General features: G+C 47.0%; 1 protein-coding gene across 2 annotated transcripts in view; it reads left to right on the forward strand.

The window, feature by feature from the left end:
• The window catches only part of TBRG4 (transforming growth factor beta regulator 4), an 81,665-nt gene that overhangs the window by 39,323 nt on the left and 22,438 nt on the right, over positions 1 to 19,904 (forward strand). For both annotated transcript variants that reach the window (XM_033931904.1, XM_033931903.1), the window contains exons 4-6: positions 436 to 607; positions 15,865 to 16,022; positions 18,272 to 18,382. In XM_033931904.1, coding sequence (XP_033787795.1) covers positions 436 to 607; positions 15,865 to 16,022; positions 18,272 to 18,382 — 441 coding nt within the window. The remainder of the gene's footprint in view (positions 1 to 435; positions 608 to 15,864; positions 16,023 to 18,271; positions 18,383 to 19,904) is intronic.

Raw genomic sequence — 19,904 nt, forward strand, 5'->3', positions numbered from 1 at the left:
ACCATGCTGTATCTACCTCTCCAGTCCCCTCCAAGATGGCTGTCTTACCAGGTTCTTCTTTTTCCCTCACCCTTTCTGGAGGCTGGAGGCATTGTTTGTGAAACAGCTGTTCATTTTTCTGGCAGTCCTGGGCAGTGGCCAGACTCTTGCCCTGTGTAAGAATAGCACTGGAATTCAAGCTCTGTGCAACTCAAACTTGCAAAGAGATGCACAGTGCCTGAAAAATCTTTTTTTTTTAGCGGTGGTAGCAGCTGGGGAGAAAAATCAAGAAACTGCATTTATGGCTGCAGCATCCCTCTCCCAGGCCTTGAATAGTAGGGTAGGTAATAGGAAGTTGGTGATTTTAAAGTGGTAAAGAGTCAGCTGGGTATTTAGTGTGATGTCTCCACCTGGGGAAGTGCAGGGTGCCTCATTCATTATTCTTATTTTGTGCAGGCCCTGGAGTTTGCAGAGTATTTCTCTGCTGAAGATATACGCAGAGTGACCCTGGCACTGGCAGCCCAGAAACGTCGCTCCGTACCCCTGCTCCGAGCACTTTCCTACCACCTTGTGCAGAGGCACTTCAGCTTGAGCAGCAGTATGCTGGTCGACCTGGCGTTTGCCTATGGTAAGCGAGTCACAGCGCTGTAGGAATAAACACTTGTCTTTTGATTTATCAGCATCTCAAAGTGGAGAGGTTGTGTGGGCTACTTGAGTTTAGGGGCTGAGTGGCAGTAGATTTTTCACACAGTTTGTTATCCCAGGACAAGCAGGCAGCATATTCTCACATGTGGGTGACGTCATCTACGGAGCCCCAACGCGGACAGCTTTTCAAGCAAACTTGATTGAAGTTTCAAGCTTGCTATGCTGCACCACACATGTGCATGCCTTCTCCCTCCACTAGAGGGCGCATCCCCACCTCGTGGTCCTCAGTTCTGTTTCTTCCGCGGAGCCAGAAGCCCTGTTGAGTTTTTTGCTCCATGCTTTTCTGCCTTCTGACACCACGGCTGGGTTTTTTTTCTCGGTCGCTGTGCTTTTTTTCTTGTTTTCATTCGATCGCGTTGTCAAATTCGTAAAAAAAAAAATTAGTTCGTTCCAGGCTCCGGGGGCTCCCGGTAGCCGCGGCCGCGGGACCTCGTTCGTTCCCAGCCTTGTTTTTGTTCATGTCCCGTCCCTTGACGGGCTTTAAGAAGTGCACCCAGTGCGATCGGTTACTTTCCATCACCGATCCTCACCGGTGGTGCCTCGTCTGCCTGGGTGCGGATCACCCGACGGACTCTTGTACTCGGTGCTCCACCTTCCAGCCCCGAGCGCTCCGCCACCGGCGTGCCCGCATGGCGGAGCTCTTTGCTGTCGATCCCGCGGCGGGGAAGGCCTCGACGTCGGCCCCGGCCTCGGCTCCCTTGACCTCGCCGCGGATGCCTTCCTCATTGAAGCCTACGTCCTCGACTCCGAAGTCGACCCTGGGTAAGTCCCCGCTTCCTTCCTCTACTCCAGGGTCCTCTAAGAAGCCGTCCTCGGGCTCCTCGACGGGGGCGGGTGGGTCGTCCTCGGCCCCGCCCCGGACGTCGAAGTCGGGTGCTCCGCGGGAATACTCAGTTCCGAGGTTGCCCTCGAGGGAGCACCCGCCGACATCGGACATGCCGTCTATGATGGCGATCCCCGTGTTCCAGGACATGCTCCGAGCGCTGATCTCCTCGGAGCTGTCCAGTGCCGTGGCCCACCTACAGCCGTCCTCGACCGTGGCCTCGACCTCGGCCCCGGTGGTGGTCCCTGCCTCGGCCCCGACCTTAGCCTCGGCCTCTACCATGGACCAGCCTGTGCGGAGCGTGCGACCTCGTGACAAGGTGCGCCGAGTTCGCAGGATTTCGTCTTCCGACTCCTCATCGAGGTCCTCGCCCTCGGGTCGGCCTCGGGTGAAGCGCCGGTCCCGGAAGTCTAAGCGCCCTCGTGGGTTGCCTCGGAGGCGCGGTCGCTCCTCGCCGACCCGGGAGACGGAGACTCGGGGGGTTTCGGAGCTCCGCCTGTCTAACCCGAGGCTGTTCCGTTCCCCTACGGGGAAGGATTCGAGGGATTCCTCCTCGGGGAGGAGGAGGAAGGCCTCGGTGCCCCGTACCCCGGGGACTTCCCCGAGGGGCTCCTCGGGGCTTCGGAGGTCTTTGACCCCGACGAGGTCCCTCGGTGCGGCTTCCAGGGGATCGGAGACTGGCACCGGTCGTGAGCCTAGGTACTCACGTGAGGCATCCCCGTCCTTCTCGGCGACGCGGGCCTCTCGCTCCCCTTCCCCTCCCTCTAGACCCTCCTCGTTTTCGAGGTTTGTGGTGGATATGGGGAAGGCTTTGGATCTCGACCTGCTGACGGGGTCTCGGTATTCAAAGGAGTTTTTAGAGGAGCAGGATTTGCCCTCCCCTCCGCGGGAATCTCCACGTCTGCCCTTGAATAAGGTCCTTCATCAGACCTTCCTGCGGAACTTGGACTCACCCTATGCGGTGACGGCTGTCCCCTCAAAGATGGAGTCCAAGTACCGCACGGTCCCCTGTAAGGGGATCGAGAAGGCTCAGTTGTCTCACCAGTCTTTGCTGGTGGAGTCGTCTCTTAAAAAGTCTCAGCCTTCTCGGGTGTCGGCGGCGGTTCCACCCGGGCGTGAGGGGGCGTACCCTGGATAAATTTGGGCGCCGCCTCTACCAAAATTCGATGATGGCGAATAGGGTGCTGAACTATGCATTTACATTCACCTCGTACCTTCGCCATCTGGTCAAATCCATGCCCCGGTATCAGGGGGTCATGCCCGACTCACATAAAGGGGACTTTACCAAGCTCGTGGATTCCCTGTCGCAGCTGCGTCTTTCTTTTCCACGCAACCTACGACGCATTTGAATTGACCTCCAGAGTCTCCGCGTTTGCCGTGGCTATGCGCCGCCTGGCATGGCTGCGCATCGTAGATATGGACCCCAATCTGCAGGAGCGCCTGGCAAATTTGCCCTGCGTCGGTTCGGAGCTTTTCGATGAGTCCTTGGAGGCCACGACTAAGCGCCTCTCCGAACATGAACGCTCCTTCGCCTCCCTGGTGCACCCCAAGGCGCGGGCGCCGGCTCCGAAGCCGTATCGTCCTCCACCGCGGCGCTATCCGCAGAAGTCCACGCTGGCTTTTTCCAGGCCTCCGCCCAGGAGACCCCCCCTCAACAGGCGAGGGCTCAACAGCAGAAGCCTCAGGCGAAAGGGGCGGCTAAGCCGGCGCCGTCTTTTTGACGCTCTGAGCGGATGGGGGCGGGCCCCCTCCTCACTATCGGCCACCCCGCTTCCCATCCGGAGGCGGTTGAGGGCATTTCACCCCGCCTGGTTTCTCATCACCTCCGATGCTTGGGTTCTCAGGGTCATCTCGGAGGGTTACTCCCTCAACTTCAGCGAGCTCCCGCCGGACAACCCGCCGGGCGTGTGTCCCTTCAATCGGGCACAACTTCCTCTTCTCCTCTCGGAAGCCAGGGCCTTGTTGGGTCTTCGGGCGGTGGAGCAGGTGCCCCCCGACCAGCGGGGGAAGGGGTTCTACTCCCGCTACTTTTTGGTCCCGAAAAAGACCGGGGACTTGCGTCCCATTCTGGACCTCCGGGGGCTCAACAAGTTCCTTGTCCGGGAGAAGTTCCGTATGCTGTCTCTACCGGTCCTGTACCCTTTACTGGACGAGGCGGACTGGATGTGCTCCCTGGATCTGAAGGAAGCTTATACCCATGTTCCAGTGCATCCCGCTTTCCGCAAGTTTCTACGGTTCCAGAGATGCACCTTCAATACTGGGTCCTCCCCTTTGGGTTGGCGTCATCCCCTCGAGTCTTCACGAAGTGTATGGTAGTTGTTGCGGCGGCCCTGCGTTCCCAGGGCCTGCAAGTTTTTCCCTACCTGGACGATTGGCCGATCAAGGCTTCATCCAGGGAGGGGGTTATCTTAGCGACCCGACAGACTATCATCTTCCTTCAGCGTCTGGGGTTCGAAGTGAACTTTCCCAAATCTCAATTGTGCCCTGCTCAATCCCTTCAGTTCATCGGGGCCGTGCTGGACACGGTTCACCTCCGTTTGTTCCTCCCTCCTCCGAGGTTGGAGGCCCTGCTTCACCTCAGCCGTCAGGTAGCGCTGCAGCCCGCGGTATCGGCGAAGCGCCTGATGATTCTGCTGGGCCACATGGCATCCACGGTTCATGTCACCCCGTTTGCCCGCTTGCACCTGAGGTTTTGGAAGCCTCGACTCGGCTTTGCTATTCCCAGAAGTGGACCAGATTTTCCTCCTGGTGTTCCTTGAATCATTTGGATCCGAGTACGGTTCCGGTGACTTCGGTCCTGGAATATTTACTGCATTTATCCAAGTCTAGGCTGAAGACGTCTTCCATTCGGGTACATCTTAGTGCCATTGCTGCTTTCCATCGGCATCTCGAGGGTAGGTCTCTTTCTCTTCATCCTCTGGTGACTCGTTTCATGAGGGGTCTTTTGAATGTTCATCCTCCTCTGAAACCTCCTCCTGTAGTTTGGGATCTTAATGTGGTTTTGGCTCAACTGATGAAGCCTCCGTTTGAGCCTATGGACAAATCTCATCTCAAGTTCCTCACTTGGAAGGTGATTTTTCTGCTTGCGCTTACGTCTGCTCGACGGATTAGTGAGCTGCAGGCTTTGGTTGCGGACCCACCTTTTACAGTGTTCCATCATGACAAGGTGGTGTTACGCACCCATCCTAAATTTTTACCTAAGGTTGTGTCTGATTTCCACCTCAATCAGTCCATTGTCCTTCCGGTGTTTTTTCCGAAGCCTCACTCTCATCCTGGTGAGGTGGCGCTTCACACACTTGACTGTAAGAGGGCGTTGGCTTTTTATCTTCAATGCACTAAGTCTCATCGGAGGGTTCCTCAATTGTTTTTGTCTTTTGACTCTAATCGGTTGGGACATCCTGTTTCCAAGCGCACCTTGTCCAATTGGTTGGCTGCTTGTATTTCTTTTTGCTACGCTCAGGCTGGTCTCACTCTCCATGGTCGAGTTACAGGGCATAAGGTCCGGGCTATGGCAGCTTCTGTTGCTTTCCTTCGGTCTAAGCCGGTTGAGGACATCTGTAAGGCTGCCACTTGGTCTTCGGTTCATACTTTCACCTCCCACTACTGTCTGGATACTTTGTCCAGGAGCAACGGCCGGTTTGGCCAGTTGGTTTTGCGTAACCTGTTTTCTTAAATTGCCATCCTCCCACCTGCCCTTTTTTGGTTGGCTTGGAGGTCACCCACATGTGAGAATATGCTGCCTGCTTGTCCTGGGATAAAGCACAGTTACTTACCGTAACAGGTGTTATCCAGGGACAGCAGGCAGATATTCTCACAACCCACCCTCCTCCCCGGGGATGGCTTCTTTGCTGGCTATGGAACTGAGGACCACGAGGTGGGGATGCGCCCTCTAGTGGAGGGAGAAGGCATGCACATGCATGGTACAGCATAGCAAGCTTGAAACTTCAATCAAGTTTGCTTGAAAAGCTGTCCGCGTTGGGGCTCCGTAGATGACGTCACCCACATGTGAGAATATCTGCCTGCTGTCCCTGGATAACACCTGTTACGGTAAGTAACTGTGCTATTTCTTCATTGGGGTGTGTGGATTTGAATTTGCGTTGATTATTTTCACATTAATGTACTTGAATTGCATTTGATCTTTCTGTACCTTGCCTTGAATGGCAAGTAATGGAATGGCAAGTAATAAGCCAAAAATAGCAAACAATGAATACTTAGTAGAAGACAAAGTGAAAACCATGCAAGCATTGCATAGTTTGGGCAGGCTTTTCTCCCTTGCACCTGTTATCACAGTAGGAGTTGTCTCGTATAGGAAGGAGTGGTGTGTGTGAGTTGGGAGAACATTTTACACATCTATTGGTATCGGGGAAAACCATATTATCCGAGGTCAAGCTGGCAGTATAGTCTCACATATGGGTGGCGTCATCCACGGAGCCCCGATGCAGACAGTCAACAAGTGTACTGTCACTTTAAAAACTTGAATACTGCACACACTGCGCATGCATCTGTGCCTTCCTCCCCAAAGCCAGCTCATGAGAGCAGCAATTCTCAGTTTTCGACGGAGCTGAGAAGCCATTCCTTCAAGTGTCTTTTAGCACGTCAAACTTGTGTGCGCACATCATTTTTTTGTGCGTATATTTTGTACGTGTCTTTTGTATGCATTTTTTTTTGTGCCTTCCCTTACTACTATTTTATTCAGTTTAAAAAATTTTTTTTTCTTTTGGGCCCTCTTCAGCATGTCTTCAGGCTGGGAACATCCAATCTTTTTTAGTCTGCCATATACTCAACCTCCTTGGACCATTGAGTCCTTACTCCTTTGACCTCACGTTGGTGCTTTTTCCTTTGATGTCCAAGGTTCCTAGTGGCTTTAAGTATTGCACTCAGTGTAATAGGACCATTTCAGGTACAGACTCGCATAACTGGTTTTTCCAGTGTCTAGGTCTGAATGCCATGATATTTCTTGTTTTCTTTGCTCTAAGCTGCAGAAAAGGTTGCTAAAAGCCAGGAAATTAGTGTGAGAAACTTTTTTTGGGCTATCTACATGTGGAGTGCGTAGCGCAGTGTGGTTAAATCCTACAGACTCGGCACCCTGTGGTTGTGGGTTCAAACCCACACTGCTCCTTGTGACCTTGGAGAAGTCACTTAATTCCCCCATTACCCCAGGTACATTAGATAGATTGTGAACCTGCTGGGATAGATGGAAAATGCTTGGGTACCTGAATAAATTCATGTAAACTGTTCTGAGCTCCCCTGGGAGAATGGTATAGAAAATTGAATAATGTGTAGAGACTCCAACGGTCAACATCCATTAACTCCAGCATCAACACTGGTACTGATGCCATCCTTAGCCTCTACTTCATCGGTGCTGCCTGCCTCAGGGGAACCTTGCTTAAAGTCTAAGAAGCATAAGCGTACTTCCCCCCTTCTTGCATGCTATGGCATCATCTCAGGCATCTTTAATTAATTAAAAATTTCTTACCCGCCTATACCTAGGCGGCTTACAAAATACAATCATAATAGTGAAACACACATATAATCACATACAGTAGTTTCTTCCATAAAGCAAATACAAGTACATTCTCTTAAACATCTACATACAGTAATGCCAATATCCTCAAGAATTTCCAATATTCATTTATTTAAATGCCTCCGTAAATAAAGTGGTTTTCAAAACTTTCTTAAACTTTTGTAGGTCTGGAATGCTCGTAATAGTCCTGTTAATTTATTCCATAATGTCACTCCTGCTAGCGAGATTGCAGATACCCTTGTCTTTTCATAGTGTCAACACACAGAGACTAGATCACTATTCTTACAGTTGGTGTCGCCTCTGAAGCGTGGACATTGAGATCTTCGACGTTGTGAGACACAACTTCTGCATCTAATATACTCATTAACAACAGTATTGGCACCATCTCTGCAAGAAAAGCTTTGCATGCTGTTGCAGAAGGAAATCGCTGGGCTACTGCAGGTACTTGTGGTGCCAAATCCTGCTTGTACACTCCCAGCCTCAACTCGGTCTGAGCAATGCCCAAAGACTCCATCAAGGCGTCGTATTTGGACACCAAGACATCAAGTGCCTATGTCAAGGCATGCATCCACATCGAGAGAGCAAAGTTCATCCTCTCATTTTTGATGCTCATTGAGACACTTATGTTGGCGCTCTCTTTGATGTTCAACTTAACGTTCATCTTATCGCTCTCAATCTGCAGAACCGTACATTGAGGGTTATGATTGATTTATCTTTGTATTCTTCCAGTGACTATCCAGAGCTGTCAGCAGATGAGTCATATGGAATACCTTCAGATTCATCTACTGTACCTCATAGAAAGTTACTCCCAGATAATCTGTCTTTTACTAAGTACATCAGACAGATGCGGCATGCACTCCCAATAAATATGGAATCTGAAACAGAGCCTCTGGCAGAACATATTGATGCACTTGTTTATAAAGAGTGGCCTAAAGACTGATTAAAGGTTCCTCTTCACAACTTCGTGAAAGAAGCCTTGTTTAAAAACTTGGAATTTCCACTTTATGTCCCAGTAGCTCCATGCAAGTGGACACACTTTACCAGATTCAGTCTTGTCCTGGCTTTGTCAGACCACAATTATAACACCAGTCTCTAGTCATGGAGTCCGCCTTAAAAAAGACTCGTAGTTCTAGAGCTTATGCGAGCACTCCTCCAGGAAGGGAAGGCAAAACTCTGGATAAGTTTGACCGGAGAGTATTTCAGGGCTCTATGCTAGCAAATAGAATCCTGAACTATAATTTTTGACATTCTATCTAAAATTTCTCATACAAAAAGTCTCTTTATGACCAGTATATTCCATCAGAGCATCTCTCTTCTTATCAACATCTCATACATGATCTAGAGACTAGGAAGTACCTGGTACGAGCTAAATTTGATATTTTGTTATTACTTCTTGCATCTTTGCGGTCTCCATAGCCATGCAAAGAAAAGGCTGGCTGAGAATCTCAGATCTCATTGCTAATGTTCTCGACCATATGTGTCAAACACAAGGCCCGCCTGGCCATTTTATGCGCTGGCTTGAGGGTGATGTGATGTTTTCCTCATTGCTGCTCCTGGGTGTTTTAACCTTCTGGCTGGCTCCCTCCTCCTCCTCCTCACTGCCACATTAGAGTTTCTGCGCACAATGCCGTGGGCAACGGCTTCTCATGCGTCCCACGCTTCATCCAGAAGCCTTCCCTCTGACGTTGCAATGTTGGAGAGAAGGCTTCCGGTTCAGGTGCAGGACGCACGTAGGAACTGTTGCCTGCGGCTTTGTGCATAGAAACCCAAATGCGGCAGTGAGGAGGAGGGAGCCGGCTAGAAGGTAAACACCTGCCAGAGGGAAGGAACTAGTTGAGGCACAGAATGGAGGAAGGGACATGGGCGTGTTGGGACTCCAGAAAGTGGAAGCACAAACTTTGGACAACTGATGGAGGAAGGGGGGGGGCATGAACTTGGGACATAGCATAAAGCAGGGGTCTCAAAGTCCCTCCTTGAGGGCCACAATCCATTCGGGTTTTCAGGATTTCCCCAATGAATATGCATGAGATCTATGTGCATGCACTGTTTTCAATGCATATTCATTGGGGAAATCCTGAAAACCCGACTGGATTGCGGCCCTCAAGGAGGGACTTTGAGATCCCTGGCATGAAGGGAGCATGAGCCATAGAGTGGAAAAATGGAGAGCATGAGGGAAAGATGGTGAGGGAGGGAATAGAAAGGGAGAATTGGGTGTCTGAGAGAGGGAAAGAGAGATGGTGCACATGAAGAGATGAAGAAAGGAGATAATTGTTGGGTAGAGGGAGGGAGAGAGAATTATTGGACATGGTGGTGGGAGAGGAATGAGGTAGAAATGCATGAGGGAGAGAGATGTCAGACTACTAGAATGGGAAGAAGAGAGAGAGAGAGATGCCAGACCACGGAATGGAAGGGAAGGAGGGGAGAGAGATGCCAGACTGCAGAAAGCAGAGGACAGAAGTAAAGATGTTTGACCTCAGGAAGAGGGGGAGGAGAGAGCGATGTCAGACCATGAAAGAGGAGAGAGATTCCAGGCTATGGGAAGGAGAGGAGAAAGATGCTAGACCATAGGGGGAAGACGGAGTTGTCTGACTATGGGAAAGAGATGAGATGGTGCACAGGGATGGAGGGGAAGGGGAGACAGAGGGAGGAGATAGTGCACAGCAATGGGTGCAGCAGGGAAGAGATTAGAAGAAATGGGAATAGGGGAGAAGAAAGAGGGATAAGATGGTACACATGATTAGATGGGAAGGGAAAACATGGAAAAGTAGATAGATTTTTGAAAAGAAAGCAGAAAAATGGAAGAAAGTTGAATGTTAAAAGTTAATGCTAAAGATGGATGTTTGGAAGAAAGTGAAGGAGAGAAAAACAGCAAATGGATAAGGTGGCCCTAGATACACCGTTAAGAGCACAGCCAGAGACTGGAAAAAGAAGGTTTGAAAAACAAATCAGCTGACAACAAAGGTAGGGAAAATGATTTTATTTTCAATTTAGTGATTGAATTGTGTCAATTTTGAGAAATCTGCTGTGTATATTTTGCACTGTTCAGGAAGAAATGCATTTGTTTCTATTTTTCTGGGGGTTATATTGCATGCAGAGTCTTGCGTCTTAGGGTTTTGTTTGTTTATATTAGTACTTTAGTTTCTGGTCTTGTATTTGCATTGGAGTTATCTGTGTTCTGCATGTGTGAACAAGGCCAGGTCTTCTGGTATAAATGAATGTTGAGAAACACACAGTGTGCTTTGTGTAGTTTAATTTTGTGGTTAACCATTATGTGTTGTTAATAAGATTATATTGTATATGCATATATATGAAAAAGGAATGGAAAAAATGGGGGCGGGGTCTGCCCACAATTTAATCTGTGTTTTAGATTTCGGCCCTTAATGTGAATTTGACACCCCTGTTCTGGACTGTCTCTGATGTATCCTGTTTAAGGCATGATTTATTTGGAGACAGTATAGAGGAGACCACATAGAAAATCAAGACTGCATGACTATCTTGTCCTCAGTCTCGCCAGTCTCGGCAACCATGGAGATATTCCAACACCTCCAGGAGATCAACTTATTATTCAAGGTAAAGATATTTCCAGCCTAGATGTCCTAGACATTAGAGGCAAAAGAGTCTGAGGATTCAAAGAGTGTAAAATGCTAACCAGTCACCCCTAAAGTAATAAATAAATCTAATAAGAATAAATAAATGTAGATTAAGGGGCAATCTGTGTGAAGGTTCAGCGATGGGAGTAAAACTCCAGCGCTTACACTCAAGAGACAGAGGTAATTCACCTCTGCCTGCACACCATCATGGATTGCCCCACGTATGCAAAATCTAAATACAAATCAGTGCTAAACCACCATCAAGTATAAGTGGTGTGCAGGCAGAGGTGAATCACCTCTGTCTCTTGAGTGTAATCGCTGGAGTTTTACTCCCGTCGCTGAACCTTCACACTGAGATTGCCCCTTAATCTAAATTTATTTATTCTTATTATATTTATTTATTACTTTAGGGGTGACTGGTTAGCATTTTACACTCTTTGAATCCTCAGACTCTTTTGCCTTTATTGTGTATCTTTTTAAGTATCTTTTGGCAACTTTTTGAGGAGTTATTTTGTGCTCTAGACATTAGAGGCAGCAGAAGACCTCTGTGGCACCTCAATCCATGCAATAGCAGTCCTTTTGACTTATTTCTAGAAAGCATTGTCAGTGTTTTTCAACCTATGCCCCAGACTCTACCCATAGGAGGTTGGCTCATCCATTACCATCAACACTGGTCCTTAACAGAGGGTCGTTGAGTCCTTCAAGTGATCAGTCAGGGCTATGCCTTTCGTTTACAGAAGAAACTGAACCATCCTCCAAAAGAGTCTCTTCAACTTCCAGCAGAAGCTTTCAGCCTGTCTCCAGTTTAGTGCCATAGAACAAGTTTTCCTGCAGGAGAGGAGATGAAGGTTCTACTCATACTGAAAAAGACCGGAGGTCTCCATCCAATTCTGTATCTCTGAGCTCTTAACAAATACTTGGTGAAAGACGTTTCGCATGGTCTTATTGGGAACCTTGTTACCACTATAGAGAAGAATGATTGACTCTGCTCTCTAGACGTCAGAGGCATACATTCATATTTCTATCCTACTTGCTCACAGGAAATACCTCAACTTCCGATTGGGAACACGTCACTTCTAATACAAGGTGCTTCCTTTTGGTCTGGTATCTGCACCCAGGGTATTCACAAAGTGCTTAGTAGTAGTAACAGTTTTCACATATTCTCTTACCTAGATAATTGATTGGTCAAGGCTCCCACACCTCAACTGGTTCTCCAATCCATGATTGCTACAGTTCGCCTACTAGAACTCCTAGGCTTTGCAGTGAACTACGAGAAGTCTCATCTAGAACTTAAAACTCTGGAATTTATTGGAGCCCTACTAGACAGATTCAAACTCATGCCTTCTTACCACAACAGAGACTTGACACATTGATTTGTCTTGGCGAGAAGGTTTCCTCTTGTCGCTATATAACTGCATGTCAAATGCTGCGAGTTCTAGGCCACATGTAACTCCATTTGCCCATCTACATCTCGGAGAACCTCAATGGGCACTTTTGTCCTAATGATCTCAGGCCACTAGTCTGTTCTCCAACAGATAAGTGACCTCACATCTCCGAAAGTTACTTCAGTGGTGATGATCGCTGAACAATCTCTCCAAGGGTCTCCTATTCCAAATACCTCCACATCAAAAGATTTTAACAACCAATGCCTCCATGCTTGGTTGGGGAGCCCACCTCAATGGCCTCCATACTCAAGACAGCATACTTTACAAAAGAGCTTTTTATATCAGTATTCTTGAACTATGCTCTATGCATGTTCCAAGATCACCTCCTCAGTCAAGTAGTGCTGATCTGAACAGACAACCAAGTAGCTATATATTACAAACAGGGTAGACAAGATTTGTATCACTTCTGTCAAGAAGCAATACAAATCTGGTTTGGACGATTCCTCACAACATTTTCCTGAAGGCATTCTACCTAGCAGGAAAGCAGAATGTCTTAGCCGACAAGTTGAGCAGACACCTTCAATCGCATGAATGGTCACCCAACTCCACCACTGTGCACCAGATCTTTGCGGATTGGGTAACCCCAGATGTAGATCTCTTTACGTATCCCCCCCAATCACAGATTCTTCTATTCCAAACTGTACACTCCCAGTAGTCTGGAGTCAAATACTTTTCCTTGTCAACTGACTGGACAAGTTTCTTTATGCTTTTCCCCTCAATTCCTTTAGTTAAGAAGACTGCTCAAGCTTTGATGGGACCAAGCCATCATGATTCTTAAAGCACCTCTGTGAACACATCAACCTTGGTTCTCTCTCCTCCATCTCAGTGCATGGGAACCCATTCCCCTTCCAGTGCTTCCAACATTGCTGACACAGAATGAGGAATCTCTTCTCTATCCCAATCTATGTTCGTTAGCTCTCACAGCATGGTTTCTTGCTCCCAAAGTGTAGATGCTTTCACACTATCTGCACCAGTGTCAGCCATCATTGAAGCTTCTAGGAAACCTTCCATGCAGCGTTGCTACCATTTCAAATGGACTCATTTCACAGTCTGGTGTAATCTTAACTCACTGGATATGATCACCTGTCCTCTGCCATCAGTCCTGGATTGCCTTCTCAACCTCTTTAACTCGGTCTCGAGACTATTTCAGTCAGCGTTCATCTCATTTCTATTAGTGCTTTTCCTACACCACTGGACAAAGCCATTTTCTCTACATCCTTTGGTTCCAGATTCACGAAAGGCCTTTACTATACTAAGCCACCTCAAACCTCCTCCTGTGATTTGGGACCTTAATGTTGTACTTTCCACTCTAATGTAGTCTCCATTTGAACCTCTTTCAACTTCATCTCTTAAGTATCTCGCTGGGAAAATATTATTCCTCATATCTCTTACATTTGCACACCGGGTCAGTGAGCTCCAAGAGCTTGTGTCAGATCCACCTTGTACAAAATTCTGCCACGATAGGGTAGTTCTTAATACTCCTTCTGAAATTCTTCCCAAAGGTTGTCTTTGAATTTAATCTTGAACCAGTTTATAGTTTTTCTTGTCTTCTTTTTAAGACCTCATTCTCACTCTGCACTCCACACACTGGACTGTAAACGTGCTCTTGTTTATTACTTGGATCGAACCAAACCTCACAGAACTTCCGCTCAGCTGTTCCTCTCATTCAATCCTAACAGACCTGGAGCTCCTGTAACTAAGATAACCATCTCCTTATGGCTGGTGGACTGTATATCTTTTTTGCTATGCTTGGGTTTGACTGATGCTTGAAGGCCGTCTTCAAGTAATGGTGACTTCAGTAGCCCATCTACATTCCGCTCCTATTGAAGACATCTGTAAGGCAGCTACTTTGTCCTCAGTTCACACCTTCACATCCCCCTACTGTTTGGAGAATTATTCCAGACGAGGTATCGGTTTGGCCAAGCAGTTCTACGAAGTTTATTCTCTATTTAGATGCCAACTTCCCTCCCACCCTTGTTGGTTTCACCAGGCTCATGGTAGTTGTCAATAACCCTCTTCTCAGAGACATGATCTTGGCAGCTAGGGAGTTCCAAATGTGAGAATATACTGCATACTTGTCCTCGGATAAAGTGAAGTAAAGATATACTCGCAACCCTCCCATCTCCCCTAGTTTTGTTATTGAACTGATGGTCCTATGAGCCAGCTTCGCTTGGGGGAAGGCACAGACATATGTGCGGTGCAGGCAATCTTCAAGTTTTTAAAGTGATAGTGCACTTGTTGACTGTCCTTACTGGGACTCGGTGGATAATGTCATCCGCATGTGAGAATATCTGCCTACTGTCCTCGGATAACACCAGCTACAGGTAAGTAACTTTGTTTTCTCAACTGGGTCCTGGAAAGTGGCAGATTAAGTGGGTCATACAGAGCACCTGCCAGAGATTGGCTGAGGGACCCCTGTGAAAGTGTTTTGCAGTAATTTTCATGTGAAATTGAGCTGATATGTCCCAAGGTACCTGCATGATTGGGGGAAAGGGATGAGTCCACATCATTAATGACTTTGTGACCAGGCCAGTGTTCATGACGTTCTGCAAATTCTCTTAAACTTCAAGAACCAATCAGGTTGGCAGAGTTGCAGATTACCACCTGCTTCCTTGAGTGAGTTGGTTTATGGTCACTATGTATTGCTGACTGCCATCTGTACAATGCATGCATGCATGAATCAATCCAATGTCAACCTCTTGGAGGTACTTTCTGAATCTGATCTGATGATGCCTGCACCCAGGGGAGCTCCAAGAGGGTATTGTATACAGGTATACTCAAATTTAAACTGAACTGAATATAAACCGAGTTTACCTTTTCCCCCAAAAAAAGGAGGAAAAAAGGTTGACTTGAATATAGGGAGGGGGGTGTTAATATTCAAGTGCAGTGCCGTGCCCTGCCAGACTCTATACCCTGTTACCCCTCCCTCGCTGTTCTGCCAAGCTCTCCATCCAGCCCCCTCCCTCCTTTCCTCCCCTGCTCTGTCAGTCTCTGCACCCACCCCCTCCCTCTCTGCCAGATTCTGTACCCTGTCCCCCCTCATCCTGATGCCTTGTAGGCTTCCACTGGGTCTTTGGTGGTCCAGTGGTGGGCTGGGACAGGATTGACCTTCCTTATCTCCTGCCTGTGTAGAGCTGCTAGCTGATTGGCTGCTGTAAGTTCACGGCAGCCAATCAGCTAGCGCCTCTGCACAGGCAGGAGCGAAGGAAGGTTGCTCCTGCTGTGGTTCATCGCTAGACCACTAGGGAATCTAACGGTAAGCGGGGGAAGTGGGAGGGAGGTAAAAATTCTTAGAATTGGCTGGGACAGGAAGCGGGAGGGATCCCTGCTGTTCGGCCCACTGCTGAACCACCAGGGATTTAAACAGTACACTGGGGGAGGGGGAGAGAGGTAAAAGTTTTAAAGTCGGCTGGGACAGGAGACTAAAGGGGTCCCACCCAACCACTGAACTACCAGGTCTCACAACAGGCCTGGCAGAGGCCTGCAATAGGTTTGGCAGGGGCAGCACTGACCCAAATGTAAACAGACCACCATTTTTGGGCCCAAAAATCTCTGTTTTTATTTGAGTATATACGGTAAGTTGGAAAATGTAAATAAACCCCAAACAAAAACCAGAAGCCTTTCTGAGTACAAAGCAAGTTCTATTGTTTGCTCTAGATACTTGTTGAAATATTGCACTAAAAGCAGAGGTGGAAGGTTCTGCTGTAAAGCATATTTGGGACTTTTCTGGATAAATTGTGTGTTTTCTTCAAAGTGGTGCCTGATTTCTGCTGTTTGGTTTTTTTTATTTTTTTTAAGGTAAGCTGAATTTCCACCAGACACAGGTCTTCCAGAAGATGGCCTCTGACCTGCTTTCCAAAATGCCAGAGCTGAGTCCCATAGATGTCTCGCAGTGTGTCAAATCCTTTGCCTACCTCAAGTGGCTCAACCTGCCTTTGTTTGAAGCCTTTGCGGAGGTGAGTGGCTGCTTGATGCTGGGGAGAGTGTTAGTGATATGTAAGTAGAAGGTGGGGAGTAGCGTTGGTTATGCTGGAGGTGGACTTTTGTATGTACATTGTAGCTGGCACATGCGCTGCCCTTTCCTCTGTTTCTCAGGAACCTGTTTCAGTGCTGACTTACCTGTTTGCATCCTACTTGTGAGTTTTCAGTAAGAATGCCACTTGCTAAGGTGGTTTTTTTTTTTTTTTTTTAATTCTTTATTCATTTTTAATCTTACATCAAGTGTTCAAATAATAAAACATTTGAAATTAAATACATCACTTGAATTTCTTTCTAATATGACATCAAATATATAAATTTATTCCCTTCCCACCCCCCTTTCCTTTAACATTTAATCAAAAATATACAATATAAATATTCTTTTTCTTTTGATTAAACCCACAGTAAACTATAAACCACCCTCCTCCTCCCATTTGCAAATATACTTTCACTGGAAAATGGTGTCTATTGATTACAATAAGTTGTCAATGGCCCCCAGATCTTTTTAAATTTAGTATAATACCCTTTTAGAGTAGCAATTATGCTTTCCATTTTATAAATGTGACACAACGAATTACACCAGAAGGTATAATTTAATCTACTGCATTTTTTCCAATTACTTGTGACATTTTGAATGGCAACCCCTGTCATAATCAATAATGCTAAGGTGTTGAATCTCATGGCAGATAAGGGACCACAAAGCTCATCCAATCAGCTGGGTTTCATTGTCGGTGCAATGCCGTGAACCTCTTGATCTTCGACTTATCGCTTGGTTCTTTGCACTTAACGGTCATTTATGCTTATGACGTTGTGACCCATGAAGGAGGAGGAGACGATCATCTTAGAATAACTGCTTCTCCTTATTAATACTGCTGGAAAACCTGTCTTCTTACATCAGATGTTACAAAAGGAAAGGCGAGATATCTAAAGCAGAAAGACGTGTATGTTTTTGCGAGAGCATTTGTATACTACTGAGGATTATTGTAGGAAAGGCACATAGGTGTGGTGCTTTTTTACAGGGGAAAATCACACATTCCCCTATATCGAATAGCAGATTTTACTATTCAGCTGAAATCAATAGTACATAAGAACATAAGAATAGCCTTACTGGGTCAGAACAATGGTCCATCAATCCCAGTAGCCCGTTCTCATGGTGGCCAATCCAGGTCACTAGTACCTAGCCAAAACCCAAGGAATAGCAACATTCCATGCTACCGATCCAGGGCAAGCAGTGGCTTCCCCCGTGTCTTTCTTTATAACAGACTATGGACTTTTCTTCCAGGAATTTGTCTAAACCTTTCTTAAAACCAGCTATGCTATCTGCTCTTACCATAACCTCTGGCAATGCTTTCCAGAGCTTAACTATTCTCTGAATGAAAAAAAAATTCCTCCTATTGGTTTTAAAAATACTGTATTTCCCTGTAACTTCGAGTGTCCCCTAGTCTGTAATTTTTGTCCACTAGTGTGCGTTGTGCTTGCACAGTACCTTATTCAAAGATCTCTGAATCCTTGAGAACTGGCGGTTGTTACTAGGCTATAGAAGCATGAAGTGGTGATTGTTATACACTGGTGAGTCCACTTGAGCACTTCAGATGGTCAAGTGGCATTTCATGGTGGCTGTTTTTGTAGCATTTCTTCAGTGTTCACCTTTAATATTAAATGCAATCAACAGCATAGCTATGACGGGAAAAGTTCTGGAGGGCCAGAAAACTTGAGCTCAGGCACCCAATAAAAGGCAGCGGTAGGCCCTGGATGGTGGAACACTATCATGGGGCCAGCCTGCAGAGGATCAGTGACTGCTGATAAAGGCCAGGGAAGAAAGGCTGGCTGGGAATTGGGGAATGCTTGAAGGTAAGCCCCTGGAAGTGAGAGCACATGAAAGCCAAAAATTAAAATACAGCAGAGGGATATACACAAGCAGTTACAAATATAGATAACATTAACTGTTTTTGTTTTTTTTTAATTATTTGGATTTTAAAATGTTGTGGCCTACAATTTTTAGTAGTTTTCTTTCTGAGCACATTTATTAACTGGTTACCTGGGTTACTCTTCAGTGTTGCAGGGTGATATAGAAAGACAGCTTTGATGATTGTTCTGCATGCAGACCAGTAATTAGTATTGGATGGAATCATTTAGGTTTTTGTTTAAGGTTTAATCCTTAGTTGAAATAATCTTTATCTTACCCTTTTGTCTATAATTTATGCATTCTTCTCTGATCTGTTTTTAGTATACCATGGAAAATGCTGAGAAGTTCACCTTCCCCCAGCTGTGTAACATGGTGCTGTCATTTGCACGCCTGAATTTTCAGCCCAACCGAGAGGAGGTCTTCTATGAGCTGGTAAGAGTGCATCCCCCCCCCTCAGTGTGTGCATGTTCTGAGAAGGGGCCAGTACTAAGGTGCAGGCAGGTCATTGGTCAAATCCACCTCAGGAGAACTGGGGAAGGGGAGGATAGGAGAAGTCAGAGGAGTTTGAGGAGTGAGCTTTGCAGCATACACATGGAGGGGGAGTCTAGTGATCTTGTACCAGTTCATGAAGAAAGCAAAACACAAGTGGTCAGGGTGGCAAGCATTAGATTTACGTGATAAACACTTTCAGTTACAATTGATGCAAAAATGTCCAAAGATGTAATATAAGAACAGCATAGGCTATTAACTGATTCAAACTGAAGGAAAAAGCCTCAGACAAAGGCCCTCCCACCTCCACTGAAGTGGTTTGCTAAAGGTAGTTGAGCGGTCACCTCATTGGCAAAAAACCTTCAATGAAAATAAAAGCTTTATGCTGTGCTTTGCTAGCGAAAACAAAAGATAGAAGAAAAACTTTTCCATTTATCTTCCGCCGATCAGCAATGTTTGCTGCACCAGGCTAGAACAGTAGGGTCTGTGGAGTGGAATGGGATCTGAATGAAGCTTTTCCTGGATTTGGCGGCTACTATCCTCTAATGGTGAAGGACCTTGCAGGAGGTGACTAGAATGATGACACGAGCTAACCTATGCTATCGCTGAACTTTCTCGTTTGATCTGGTACTGACTGTGAATGGGGTTCATACAAGGGTGTCCACAGGCCAAGGAGGTCCTTAACAAGGCAGGAGTGGAGATCTCAGCTGGTGGAATAGAACCGAGATCCAAAAGAATGGATGTCCACCAGAGGCTGGTGGAATTTTGCTGGCAGAAAGTGGAGCGCTGCAGACAAGGATCATCAGCTCCCTGAGCCTAGTGGATATATTGTGAGGTGTTTCAGACACACCAGTGACTGTGTGATTGAATTGGTGGGGAAATGAGGGTCTCTTTGAGTGAGGGGGTTCTTGGTGATGGGGGTGGGAGGTGAGCATGGAGAGAGGAGATGGTGTGGTATGTATGAATTGTGGGTGGTGAGGGGTGAGCTCAGTGTGGGAGAGGGGTGCGAGTTTGTGTGGGTGTGGCTGAGAGATATGTGTTGTCGCAAAGATATTGGTATTGAGTGGGGGGGGAAACATGTTTGGAACTGCTGAGTAGAGTGGCTACCTGACGGGTTCTTCCTTACGAGTGAGTGGGAATATGTTCTGGTTCTCACAGGAGTGAGGTGGGTGATGGGAGAGAGGGCTTTGGGGAGGGGGAAGGTAGTTGCTCTGTACAGTGGGTGAGTAGGTTTTCAGGGATGGAGATTAAAGGGTTGAAATTGATTTCATGTAATGTTAAGGGTTCTTACCTATGAGATCGTCTGCCCATGATCCTGCATCACAAGGAGGGACATCTGATCCTTGGTGAGGATTTTAGTTTGACCAGGGCCCCATCTCTAGACAATTCAGAGGGGGCGAGGATTCAACAAGCTACAGCAAGAGAGATAGATGAGATTTTGGGAAATCTTTGGAGGAGCTCAGTG

The sequence above is a fragment of the Geotrypetes seraphini genome, chromosome 2, assembly GCF_902459505.1.
Source record: "Geotrypetes seraphini chromosome 2, aGeoSer1.1, whole genome shotgun sequence".
Lineage (NCBI taxonomy): Eukaryota > Metazoa > Chordata > Amphibia > Gymnophiona > Dermophiidae > Geotrypetes > Geotrypetes seraphini.